Source organism: Cynocephalus volans, chromosome 10 (genome assembly GCF_027409185.1).
Source record: "Cynocephalus volans isolate mCynVol1 chromosome 10, mCynVol1.pri, whole genome shotgun sequence".
NCBI classification, from domain to species: Eukaryota; Metazoa; Chordata; class Mammalia; order Dermoptera; family Cynocephalidae; genus Cynocephalus; species Cynocephalus volans.
The window spans coordinates 17,171,311-17,185,045 of NC_084469.1; the positions used below are offsets into that span (position 1 = coordinate 17,171,311).

At 34.6% G+C, this 13,735-nt stretch overlaps 1 protein-coding gene across 3 annotated transcripts in view; it reads left to right on the forward strand.

Moving 5' to 3' along the window:
- VMP1 (vacuole membrane protein 1) overlaps positions 1–13,735 on the forward strand; it is a 136,925-nt gene that overhangs the window by 108,591 nt on the left and 14,599 nt on the right. For all 3 annotated transcript variants that reach the window (XR_010024619.1, XM_063110982.1, XM_063110983.1), the window contains 3 exons: positions 541–621; positions 4,228–4,344; positions 9,701–9,762. Coding sequence is in view for 2 of the 3 variants with exons in the window: in XM_063110982.1 (XP_062967052.1) it covers positions 541–621; positions 4,228–4,344; positions 9,701–9,762 (260 nt within the window). In the remaining variant the exon portion in view is untranslated. The remainder of the gene's footprint in view (positions 1–540; positions 622–4,227; positions 4,345–9,700; positions 9,763–13,735) is intronic.

A 13,735-nucleotide genomic window follows, 5' to 3' on the forward strand; every position in this document is an offset into this window, starting at 1 on the left:
ATGTAGGATGTTACTTTGTCTGAGAGGTAATGAATGCTTAGTTATTGCCACATAACTTTTTTTCCATCTTCCGGCTACTGATGATCAGCAGAGGTGTCTTCATTGGCTGTCTTGAAAGTGCTGTGATTTCCTCCTCTACTATGAATCAGGGATTAAGTCTGGCAAGTAGTAGAAGGAGAGAGAAAAAGATAGATGAGGTAGGCTAGTATTTCCAAAAGAATGAGTTGGGTCATGGTTTTATAATATTTTGTACATCCCTAGAAAATTCAGAGAAAATCCTAAAAATAAAGTGACTGTGCTTCGGTTTATTCTTAAAATGTGGTAAAAGTTTAACGTCAAGGATGTAATCTTTTATCAGGATTTTATTTGCATGTTTTCCCATGAACAGCCTGCAATGATTTTTTTAATCATTCATCTTATTCATTAAATGAATCAGTGTCTTCAGACTATGAGATATTTAATATAATAAACTCTATAAAGAGACATCTTTTCTTCTTCCTTGTACTTTTCATTAATCTTTTAAAATCCTCTGTGTTACAGGACTTTGCCTCCCGGGCTAAACTGGCGGTTCAAAACCTAGTACAGAAGGTTGGATTTTTTGGAATTTTGGCCTGTGCTTCAGTAAGTGAATTATATTAAAAGTGAGAAATTTCACTAAATGGTAGGGTTATATTTTAATCCAATTTGTTTTTAAAGATAAAAAATGCTTTCACTTTTGTTGGGTATGTAATTTTGTGATTCATTCATCTTACTCATTAAATGACTTGTTTTGTGCTGGATAGGGTCACATCTTGTGAATTGGCTTTTAAGTATTTCATCACGCAGTGATGACGTCAGACCTAAATGAGTGCTTGATTCAGTAAGAACAAAAGAAAAAAAATCCATTCTTCTCATGAAGATTTATAATGAAGTGTATTTAATAGTGATGACTTTGTTCTTTCCACAAAATTATAGACAGGAAGTGGGGGTTTTCCCCCCAAAAATTTTTTTTCCAAAGTTTCAAGTATTATTTACAAGGAATAATTTATATAAATCCTTACTTAAGTGATGTCAACTCCTGGATAGGTAATGGAAACATCTATGGCAAAGTTTAGGACATCTTTGGCTACAGTAAACTGAGAAGCCATTTGTGTCTAAAACTAAAAGTCTTAAATTTCAGATTTGTGAAATTGACATTTCTTGGTGACTTTGTTTATCCTGATTCTTTTCTAACATAATAGAAACAGTTATATTTGAAATGGAGCACTTTAATCAAAGTTTTCTTTGGTAGCCTGTACACAATTGTTGATAGTTCGTTCAGTGGTGTATTTGGCACCTGTTGGATATGATAAAAGCTGTGATTATGAATAAAATTCCCAAAATTATTGTCTGCTGACATACAGCTATTTTATCCATTATGTACTAGAACATGAATACATCATTGAATTCTCTCCCACCTTAAGCGGAGGAAATGGCCAAAAATTAGGGCATTTGGTGCTAAAATTTATTATGTGATACCAGCATTATAGAGAGATTCTAAAATACACATATGCCTAAATTACGATATATTGATCCTGACAATACTAGAAATTTTCATATTCTAACTTCCTTTTAATGCAGAAGCTCTTTCTGTATTAATCAAAACTATTTGAGCAAGTTACAGGTATGTCGTAGTATGATGCAGCGGAAAGAGAAAGGGCTTTGGAGGCAGGCTTACTAGGATTCATCAACCAGTTTTGCTTCTTATTAGCTATGTAACCTCAGTTAACGTTGCTGTCCTCGAGCCCCTGTTTTCTACTTTTTAAAATGGGGCATTAAAATACTCATTGCAAAGGCTGATATGGGAATTTAAGATAATATATGTGAAGTGATTAACAGGGCATAGAACATAAATACTCAACCATTTTTTATTGTGATTCATCAGCTTTGTGTCAGCCACCACATTCTGGGAGTAAAGTGAAAGGTTCTTTACTCTCTCCTCAAGGATCCTGAAGTCTGGTGAGAAAGTCAATTGAAGTACAGTGATAGATAAAAAGTACTGTGGAAGCCCAGAAGAATGAGATTAAGCTGAGACACCCAGTGCATAATAATATCCTTAGTTTAGGGGCTAACAGAACAAGATTGGCAGCCACACTGCCTGGATTCAAATTCCTGCTGTACTGCCATTTACCCTGGACAAATTGCTTAATCTGTCTATCTCACTTTTCTCATCTGTAAAATGGGTATAATGGTATCATATGGCATTGTAAGGATTAAGTGTGTTAATGATGTAAAGCCCTTAGAAAAGTACCTAAGAAGTCCAAGCACTCAGCAAATGTTAGTTCTCATTATTCCTGGAGAAAATGCCAGTACCTTTGATTTATTGAAGCAAAAAATATTTATTCTTTGGCACTCATCTGTGCCTTTGTCTTAACTGCTAAAAATCCACTTCCTATACTAGCTACTCTTCTTTATATTTAATTATGTGTAGTCAATATTTAACAGAAATTGAAAGATCAATTTGGTCCTGTAGGAATTTTTTCTAGGAAACTTTTAATACTTATATTTGTACATACTTGATTTAAAGTGAAAAGGAATTTATTAATTATTTTATTGTTAACATTTAAACTAATAAATAAAACTCGTAGTTGAAAGAAAATCTCAAAACAACTGCATAGTTGTTTTAATTCTTATCTTCTTTTCAGTACATTTAGTTAGCACTTGAAAAAAAGAATAAATATGCATATCTAATACAAACTTATTGAGAATGTTCAACATAGAATGAGGTGTTCATCTATGATAGAGATTAGAATGAGAAATAAAAATAAAAATTAGAATGAGAAATTCTAATTTTTATCTATTCTGATTTACATATCTTGTATACTTTATTTTTATTTATTTATTTATTTATTTATTTTGTCTTTTTCGTGACCAGCACTCAGCCAGTGAGCGCACCAGCCATTCCTATATAGGATCCGAACCCGCGGTGGGAGCGTCGCTGCGCTCCCAGTGCCACACTCTCACGAGTGCACCACAGGCTCGGCCCATATCTTGTATACTTTAAATTCATTTCCATTTCAACATGAGTTGGAACCTGATAATAAAGGAAAAAATTATAACTCAGAGTTGTGAGGGTCACATGAGAAAATATAAGAAATGGCAGATGTAATGCTGTGCAAATGATATTGTCATCACATGTTTAAAAGAGATGAAATGGCATAAAGCATTTGAATTTGGATGAGAAAAACAAAAATGAGTCATTGAATCCAAGTGTTACTAACAAAAGAAAACTTGAATTCTAATTTAGTCATGGCATTGTTTTTAAAAGACAATATGTGACAAATATTGCTTGAACAATGAGGCTTTTCTTTCACAGTTCAAAAATGAAATTACATAAATTAATTCACTTATAAATGGTTCAGCCAACAGCCACACAAGGGCAGAGTACTTCTGCAGGAGAAAAGTGGATGAAATGCTCAAAAGCAGCTTGTGGTTTCTTTGCATTTTTACATGAAATTGTCTTTTAGTATTCTTAAAATGTGGGAATGTTTGGAAAAGGTATTTGTTGTGAATCACTTCTTTGTCTGGGACTGAAGATCCAAAACATCTGAATCTATGCTCTCAAATTTCCATACTTGATTTTCTTTCTAAAATATGTCACATGGCCCCACAGCTTTGGTCTCTCATAAAATAAAATACAAGTAATGAATTTTTTTAGGTTGAGAATAAAAGCACATCAACCTATAAATGTATTTGTGAATTTAATAGAATGTTTGCTAAAGATGTGAGCACTTTCTATATAATATCCATATTTTAGAATAAAGATTTTAGAACCCTAGTAATTACTGAAATAATCTTAAGGCTCTTTCTTCACTCATACCTCACCTTAGAAAACAGCCACCAAATGACCAAAAATCTACTAAGTGGGATTAAATTCCTGCAGATCCCCTGGATTTATCCTTTTTCTTAGGTGATAAAAGAAATATATATGGGGCATTAGCCATAAGTAATACTGCTATAAACAAAAGGACAGCTCAGTTTGCTGTGAGCAGATTGAACAGCCTAAGATGAATATGAGATTCAGTTTATAGACACATTAGAATATTTGCCTAACCTCCTTCTGAACAGTCTAGTACTGATCAGGGAACTCATATCTTGCTTTGCAGTATAAGCAAGGCTTAAAGCAGAACACCACATATCAATGGGTGATAAAATTAAATTGTTCTTTGGATTATGTATGGAAGTCCTTTTTTTCCCCTCTCTTTATAGATTCCAAATCCTCTATTTGATCTAGCTGGAATAACATGTGGACACTTCCTTGTACCTTTTTGGACCTTCTTCGGTGCAACCCTGATTGGAAAAGCAATAATTAAAATGCATATCCAGGTAATTATACCCCTTGATTCACTGCCTAATGATGATGAATCCATTATAAGGCACTGAAACATATGCTCATGCCTAAGCAAATTGTTAAGTTACTGTTTCTGCTGCTTTTGTTGGTAGCTTACTTAGCTAATAAAGCATGGAATGTCGTTTGAAGGTTAATCGAATCTCCTTGTTTTCTTTCTTACCTCCCTCCCTCCTTTCTTTCCTCCTTCCTTCCTTCCCTCCCTCCCTCCTTTCTTTCTTTCTCTTTGTCCCTCTCTCCTTCTCTCCCTCTCTCCTTCTCTCCCTCTCTCTTTCTCTCCCTCTCTCCTTCTCTCCCTCTCTCCTTCTGTCCCTCGCTCCCTCCTTCCCTCCCTGTGAAACTATTTTTCCAAGACATCTACCAAACAAAAATAGCGTTTCTGTGCAGGAAGATGCACATCATTTTCACATACATAGTCCCCAAAAATGTTCTTTCTTTACTGGCCACAAGCTGAGAGAGTATTGCCTTTCACTAATTCTTATTTTCTTTCACATATTCTATATAGCACTTCCTCTCATGGCACCGATACCCTTTACCGAAAATAAGCCAGATGTTAGTGTGGGGAAGAAAGGAGACTCTGAAGAGGCGAGGAGATGTGGGTTGTGGTTAGAGAAGTGAGAATCTGCTAGTTCTCAAAGCCACTCTTAACAAAATCCTAGGATAGGGGGTCTGTGTGTATATATACTCTGTGTGTGTGTGTGTGTGTGTGTGTGTGTGTGTGTGTGTGTGTGTGTGTGTGTGTGTGTGTATGAATAGAGGAGAGAAAAGAGGCTAAGAACTTAAATATGATAATACCAAGGTCAAGAGTTCAGATCCCGAGACCAGTCAGCTGCCAAAAAACAACAGCAAAAAAAGTTAAATGAGGAGAAAATGGATAAGTACTTCTAGAACTGTGATATGAATTATTTTCTTCTGATGACAAATCTCACTAGAACAAAATAAAAATTAAGCTGGAAAGAATTTGTTTTTAATCAGTGTGGTTTGCAACAAAGAGAGATATTTATCAAAAGAAAGGCAAGAACAGTGAAGTAATGTGATTCCATAATAACTAAAAGTATATCCATCCCCCAAATTTCTTCTTAAAATGTCTCTACTTCCTGACGTTTGAATAGAGGAATGAAACAAGAAAACTTTAGCCTCTTTTACCTGTCCAGTTTTTAATCTTAGATTTTGGCATGTGGGATGAGTTTATTGAGTCTCTCCTGTACTCTTCTGCTATAATAACCACTCAGAATTTCAAGGATTATGTTTTCCTACTATAAGGAATATATTTCCTTCCACTTAGATGAAGTATTTTGTTCTAATGAACACAGGTTTTTTAATATTGGAATGCTAGTTACTTTGGTTAAGACTTAAAATACCATACAGGATTTTTTCAAATAAGAAAATATTATGGTGAATAATAGATTATTTTGCAAAGTCCAGTTAGCTCAGTTGGTTACAGCATGGTGCTGATAACACCAAGATCCAGGGTTCGGTCCCTGTACTGGCCAGCCACCAAAAAATATATATTATTTTGCAATGTATCTGAATATTATTATTTTTAAAATCTTTTTAGTTCTTCTGGGGGAAGAGCAGAACTATCATTTAGCTTTTTGGAGTCCTTAGTACTCCTTAATACCTAAGGAACAATAAATGATTATTTTAATTCCTTTTATAAGAGCAAACTTCTCTAGTAATCCATAAATTTTGTTTGTCCTGCTTTATAACTCTTGAATATAGTAACTTTCTATAAGTTATAATAAAATTTATTATGCTATAAGTACCCTATGTATAGTGATAGGGTATGTAACTTATCAGAACTGTTATTTCAGAAAGATTTAAAACTAGTATATTTTAAAAATCTTCGGTAGATTTTTTTCAAGTTATGATAATGCTTAATTTTTTTGCATAGTACTTCACACTTTAAAGCACTTAGTGTATATTATGTGATTTAATTCTTAAAATCTTGAGATAGGGGAATTACTGCACCCATTGTGTAATTGTCAGATTTGGCAAATTTAATAAGTAATAGTTGCCTAAAACAGTAAGTAGCAGCTGGAATTTGTTTTGTTTTGTTTTGTTTTTGGCGGCTGGCCAGTACAGGGATCCAAACCCTTGACCTTGATGTTATAAGGCTGTGCTCTAACAAGCTGAGCAAACTGGCCAGCCCTATAGCTGGAATTTAAACCCAAGTCTTATTGGCTTGAAGTTCAGTGTTTTTTACATTCTTTTGCTTTCCTTCTTAAGTATAAATTTATTTATATGATTAAGGGAACTAAAATGTTTAATGCCTGCTATTTATCAGGACTTCTGGGAGGTGATTTGCGTTGGTTATCTCATTGCCAGAACAGTCCTGTGAGGTAGTTATCCACATTTCATAGATGAGAGAACTGTGTAAAAGGTAAAATACTTATCTAAGGCCCTGAATTTGAAACCAACCTCTGTGAAGTCAAAGCACATTCCCTGTACCAGTGTGGAAGAAGAAAAAGAAAACTGAAATCCATTTATGTTTCTGAAAGGAAAGAATCTGAATTTCTTTACTAAACTAAGGCCATGGAATATATTTGCTATGTTCCATTGTATCATAGTGACATACTTCGTACAGGCATGTCACTTGATGTACATCCAGATGTAGCTTAGGGTAACAAACATTTCTCATTCCTTGGGTAAGCAACATTAGTGAGTAATATAAACATTTTAACCACTTTTGAAATAATAGGGGGGAAACCCCCCACACAGATTTTTCTGTACTCTAAAGTAAATCTGTCTCATCTGCTTTTTTTTCTTCCCTTTTTCCTCACTTAAAATCATACAATTTTCTTTGATAAATGTTGTTATTTTTATTGATAACTTGCTATCTGTTAACCTGCCCCTAAAAAATTTAAATCAGTTCACCTACAATGTTAGTTCAGGATTTCCCCTTCCACTTGACAGGTTCAAGTCCTCTGCCTGTAGAAAGATCCTTAGAGATACTGTTTTTCTCCCAAAGTATGAAGAAAGTTAATATACTCATTTATATTACTTCATGTACCACATAACTTACTGTTTGTTGCCTCTGTACCTTTCCATCCACCAACACACACATATACACAGAATTACAAGCTCCTGAAGGGCAGAGATTTTTTTTTTTGTAAATATAAAAAAAGATTAAATTTTATTAATTAAAACATGAGATCTATGATACATTGTGAATGAGGGCAGAGATTTTTGTCTCTTGGTTCACTGAGGTATTCTGATGCCTAGAATAGCATCTGGCATGTAGCAGGCGCTCAGGAAATATTTAATAACTGAATCTGTCTGAGATTCTTCTTTCCAATGAAGGGCCTTTCCTTTATAGATGGTTTCTTTTTTGTTCATTTTGGCACCATTACTTCCCCCTACCCATATCTTTTTTTTTCTTCCTTCTCTACCCTTTCCCTTGTTTCTGTGCACGAGGTTGAGAAGGCATTTTGGTGGTCTTTGCCTTTTGTTTGGTAGAATCCCCCACTCATACCTCCAGCCAGAAAGCTTCTGAGACATATGTTCTTAAATGTCTGACACATTTTATATTTTGCTCAGCAGAGTGAATTTTCAAGCTGTTACATATAAAGAGAAAATTTTGTTTTGTTTTCGAGCAATGAAATTGTGCAATTTTATCTGAGCATTGGCTTATTGTGGATGTTAGGAAATGATGGTAGGGAAGGCTCATGGTGGTGAAATCACTGAGAGGCAAAACCATTAGCTCTGTTAATTAGTAAAAGATTTATAGCTCTGAATAACTGGCTTTTGGTATATATCTCCATATATTAATGTTTTTCCCTCTAAATGGTCTGTAACAATTGTCTTGTTAGCTTCATATATTCAAACACCATTTGTGTAACTGCCTTATTAATTAGTCTTCCACCTGAAATAGTATGCTTTAGTCTAAACTACCCACTTTCCTGAGATTCATAATGAATGGGTAAAAAGACTATTGTTATTTATTTTATTTGCTTCCCCTTCCCTTTTTCTCTAGGCACAGCTCTTGTAATTACTTTCTAGAAGCTAAAGTAATTATTTAACAAGCAATAACAGAGCACTAAAGAGTTTGTTATTAGGAATTTGGAGAGAGAATCCAGAATTATTCATATTTAATGAAAGAATTATTATCCAGCCTTTAAATTTATTTTGTGGGGGCAAGGGGCTGCAGCTGGCTGGTCCAGAGATCTGAACTCATGACCTTGGTATTACAAGGCTTTGCTCTAAACAACTGAGCCAACTGGCCAATCCTCTCAGCCTTTATACCTAAACTTTAAATAGCACCTTCTTGAATCTCTAATCAATCATACAATTAAATGTGACCTTTCCTTTCTCTGAACTTCTATGACACATTGTTTTGTGGGTTTGTTTGTTTGTTTTACCATTAATGGCATTTACAGTTTTATGTTTATGTGTATATGTGCACATACACTTTTTTTTTTTTTTTTTTTTTTGATACCTGGTCAGTATGGGGATCCAAACCCTTGACCTTGATGTTATCAGCACCACACTCTAACCAAATGAGCTGACTGACCAGCCCCTAATTTTTAGATATATTTTTTATACTTACCATTTTTCAGTAAACTTCTTCAGGGCTTTGAAGAAATATCCTCAGATATGTGTTCCCTGAAAACTTTTAACAATGCCTTATAATTATTCATAGTAATTACTTTATGTTAACATTTGTTGAGTTGTGTTGAGAATATTTGCTACCTGTTAGCTGTAAAGGCATCTTTACTTTTGAGTATGGTAAGATATCAACATAAGTAATAAAGAAAGTACCTCTTTAATACCAAACTGAAAATATCCCGAGTCTGCTAAGGATACTTTAGCTCTAAGCCTGAAAGGCCAAGTTCATTCAAGATCTGAGAATGGAACTTTCATAGTATCTCTGTGAAAACCTTCCATGAAAGACATGCAGTCTTTTCAAGATCCTCTGGTTTAGAGCTAGCCCAAACCCTTGTCATCTGGGTAATCATCTTTGATTTAAGCGGTGAGGGCTATATGAGAACCCATTGACTTGAGTTACACACACGATTCTAAGATACATAGAACATGTGAATGTCCACTATTCCCTCCCAGTCTTGGGTTTCATGACTCATATTTTCCCACAGACATTGTCATGTATCTAGTAAGACTAGAGGTGTGCCTAGGGAAAAACATCTTTAAAATACAAAGTAGGTAGCATTTGAATTAAATGATGTGTTTTATTTTATCTTAAAAGAAATTTTTAAATTGCAGTTTTGGAGCCTTTTATCAGAAGGTTCCACAATTAGACTGTTACTAGAATTGTGAATTTATATGTATGTATTTTGATTACTAAATATTAATTTTAACTGGGTGTTTTCGTTACAGAAAATTTTTGTTATAATAACATTCAGCAAGCACATAGTGGAACAGATGGTGGCTTTCATTGGGTGAGTAATTCTTTAAGGACTCATATTAATATCATCACTGTTTGAATGGGAGTAAATTTGTGGGAGATTGAATTGGGATAGGATTTTCGAGATAGCTCTTTATTTTTTGACAAGCAAAAATCTTTTGCCCTTTAATTAGTTAAATTGAAGAAGACCTTTTGTCCTATATCAGGGAAGGATGAAGCTCATGCTTAATTGTAAGCCAAACATTTCTCAAGTCATATAATTCTTGATTTAAAAGAAGCTTTGGGGTTTGAGTCTGTAGCCCCTCCAAAGAAATCAGAAATTGTCTTTAAATAAGAGACGTGTGTATGGAGCCGACCCCGTGACGCACTCGGGAGAGTGCGGCGCTGGGAGCACAGCAACGCTCCCGCCGCGGGTTCGGATCCTATATAGGAATGGCCGGTGCACTCACTGGCTAAGTACCGGTCACGAAAAAGACAAAAAAAAAAAAAGTGTGTATCATTACAGTTTAATGGGGCTTTCATACAATACTGTGACTTTTGGCCAAAATAAGATGCCAGATACAGTTGCATTTAATTTAAGTATAAATCTTTACATAAAATTTTAGTATTTCATTAAATAAGGCATGATAAGATGGTATAATATTACCAAAATATGTCCAGTCTAAACCTATTACCTCACTAGAGAAAAATTAGGTCATTTAAAAGGCTAAACTAATTAGGTCATTTAAAAGGCTAAACTATCCAATTATTTTATTTTCATGTTTAGTTTTAAGAAGTGAATAAAGCAGTTTTAACATGCAGTTTAAATGATAATATCACAAAATTGTGGAGCTCACTTTAATGAAACAATAAAGACAAGACCCATTTTGTTTGGTTAATCAAATTAACTTTCAACTGGATTATGAATACTGTCAGGTATTAAATTGAGATAAAACCAAAAATTGTTGGGTTTTTGGTTTATCTTTCATTATGATTTTTTTATTCAGTGTTTACAGGAAAGAGGTATTTTTTCATTTAATAGTACAACTGCCCCATGGTTGAAAAGTGTCAAGTTGAAATGCCCTTTGTTTAGTTTGAATGTAAATCTTTATCTTAGCCACTTACAGAACAAGGCCTATATAAAAATTTTTGCTATTTTAAAAAAATTGCCACTTAGTGGTGAGTTTGTGAATATTGATGTTGTTATTCTTTAAATCATACATTATATATTATATTCATTCTTTTCTGTACATGGTATGTTTTGTGATAAAATAGTTTTGGGGCTGGCTGGTTAGCTTATTTGATTAGAGCATGATGCTAATAACATGAAAGTCTGGGGTTCAATCCCTGTACTGGCCAGCAAAACAAAACAAAAAATAGTTTTTAATAATATTTTCTAGTTCAGCTTTAATGTAATAATTAAAGAAAAAAAAATATTCTTGAGAATATACTTGAAGAGCCAGTTATTGGTTTTATTAATTCCTAAGCTTTTGATTATTAATGTGGATTATAACTTGTAGATTAAAATTTAATTACTCATTTTTTGCTGCCTGAATTTTTGCAAATAAAGCACTTTATGTATTACCATATATCACATTCAAAGAGAAAGAAGGAATATTCTTATCCCTTATTTTTTAAATACAAGGAAAAGATTTTATCCATTCTTAGAAATTTCTGCTCCACCTTAAGAGAATTCTAAAAGGACATGTAGTTAACTACCACAACTACCCACACACTGTAAAGTGACAGTGCATGTAATACCCACATTCTTTGTTTCTCCATTTCTCGTATTGAACATTTATAGAAGGAAATTTTTTGGCTATATCTACATCCTCATCACTACTACCTTCTGTTTCCCCAGGCTCTGGAGTTTTTAAGAAGTTATATTACTTAGTTACCTATGTCATCTATCCACATCCATTTTCACTCCCTTCCAATCTGTTTACCATACTGAAATCAGTATCTTTTTGAAATTTTAATCTGGGCAGGTCCTCATCCCCCAGCTCCTCCTGTTCTTGAAACCCTCCACTTGTTTTTCCCTTCATTCTTAAGATAAAGCCAAAACTCCTAGGGCCGGCCCGTGACTTACTTGGAAGAGTGTGGTGCTGATAACACCAAAGCCACGAGTTCAGATCCCTATATCGGGATGGCTGGTTAGTTCACTTGGGAGAGCATGGTGCTGACAACACCAACTCAAGGGTTAAGATCCCCTAACCAGTCATCTTTTAGGGAAAAAAAAAAAAAAAAAAACAACTCCTTGACAGGGTTTATAAAGCCCTGTATGGTCTGTCCCCTCTAGTTTTCTCTGCTCAAACCACTGTAGCCATACTTGAGCCTCCCATTAGTGGTCTTTGCTTGTGCTTTTCCCTTTGCCTGGTTCCAGATTTCTCAATCTTGGCACTGTCAACATTTTAGGCCAGATAATTGTTATGGGAAACTATCCTGTGCATTGTAAGATATTTAGCAGCATTCTTGTCCTGTACTCACAACATGCCACTAGTACCACCCAGTTGTGACAATCAAAAATGTCTTCAGGCATTGCTAAATGTCACACAGGGGAGCAAACCTATCACCCCATTGAGAATCACTGGCTATTGCAGTCTCAGAAAGCTTTTTCTGACTAGATCAAACACCCCCTTTACCAGGGACCTCTCTTCACAGAAGCATGAAGTACATACACTTATAGTTGTATTTTTATGTTTGTGTTTGTGAGTGTATGATTATTGTCTTTTTACTACTAACCTGTAAGTTGCTGCTTCTTTTTTTTTTCTTTCTTTCTTATTATTTTAACGTGTAAGCTTCTTAATGGCAGAGACCATTTCTGTTTTTGTTTACTATTATGTCCACAATACCTGGCATCTTGGCTGACACATAGCGGGTGCTCAGTAAATATCTGCTGAATAAATGAACATATGGTGTCCCCAAAAAAGATCTGGCCAATAAAAATTAGCAAATCATTTGTATAGCCCAGATTCTACTGTTTCCTCAGCCTTTAGAATTTCTAAGAAATTATGTTATTTATCTACAGTAAATAGAAGTAAAAGTGCCTTTAAGTTTAGGCCAACATAGTTAAGTTACAATACCTTATGTTTTTGTTTTTGGGGGGTTTTTTTTGTCGTTTTTTCGTGACCGGCACTCAGCCAGTGAGTGCACTGGTCATTCCTATATAGGATCCGAACCCACGGCGGGAGCATCACCGCGCTCCCAGCGCAGCACGCTACCGAGTGCGCCACGGGCTGGGCCCTACCTTATGTTTTAAGAAGATATAACAACCACAATTACTTGAAGTTGATACGACAAGCAAACAGAAAGGACATTGTTGGGGGGGGAGGGGGGAGGTTTTGGTGATGAGGAGCAATAATCAGCCACAATGTATATCAACAAAATAAAATTTAAAAAAAAATAAAAATAATTAAAAAATAATAATTAAAAAAAAAAAAAAAGAATACCTTATGTTTTCAAAATCAGTAATTCCTTTCTTTTAAACTCCACTAGCTTGACCTCTCAAAAAATTCCAGTGATTGAGGCTGGGCCAGTTTGCTCAGTTTGTTAGAGTACAGCCTTATTACACCAAAGTCATGGATTCAGATCCCCTTACCAGCCAGCTGCCAAAAAACTGAAACAAACAAAAAAAATTCCAGTGATCTTTTCCTCTTAAAAATAAGATGGTTTTGCATAAAGTTATTCTAATATATTCAAGACCTACTGGATTCAGATTTTATTGAATTACATGGTTGGTGTCTTATTTTTTAAATTACTTTTAGGAGACAAATGTTGCAATGTTCTGATATCCTCATCTTTTTCCCAGCAGTGTCTACAGGGATTACCCCAGCTTCTTTTCTAGATAATATATTAAACAGTGTAAATAATCAGATTTGGCAGGTGACAGTAATGCTATATCATCAGATGCCAAAGGGTATCTTTTTTTTATTATTATTATTATTTTTTTTTTTTTGGTGGCTGACTGGTAGGGGGATCTGAACCCTTGACCTTGGTGTTACAAAGCTGTGCCAAAATCAACTGAGCTA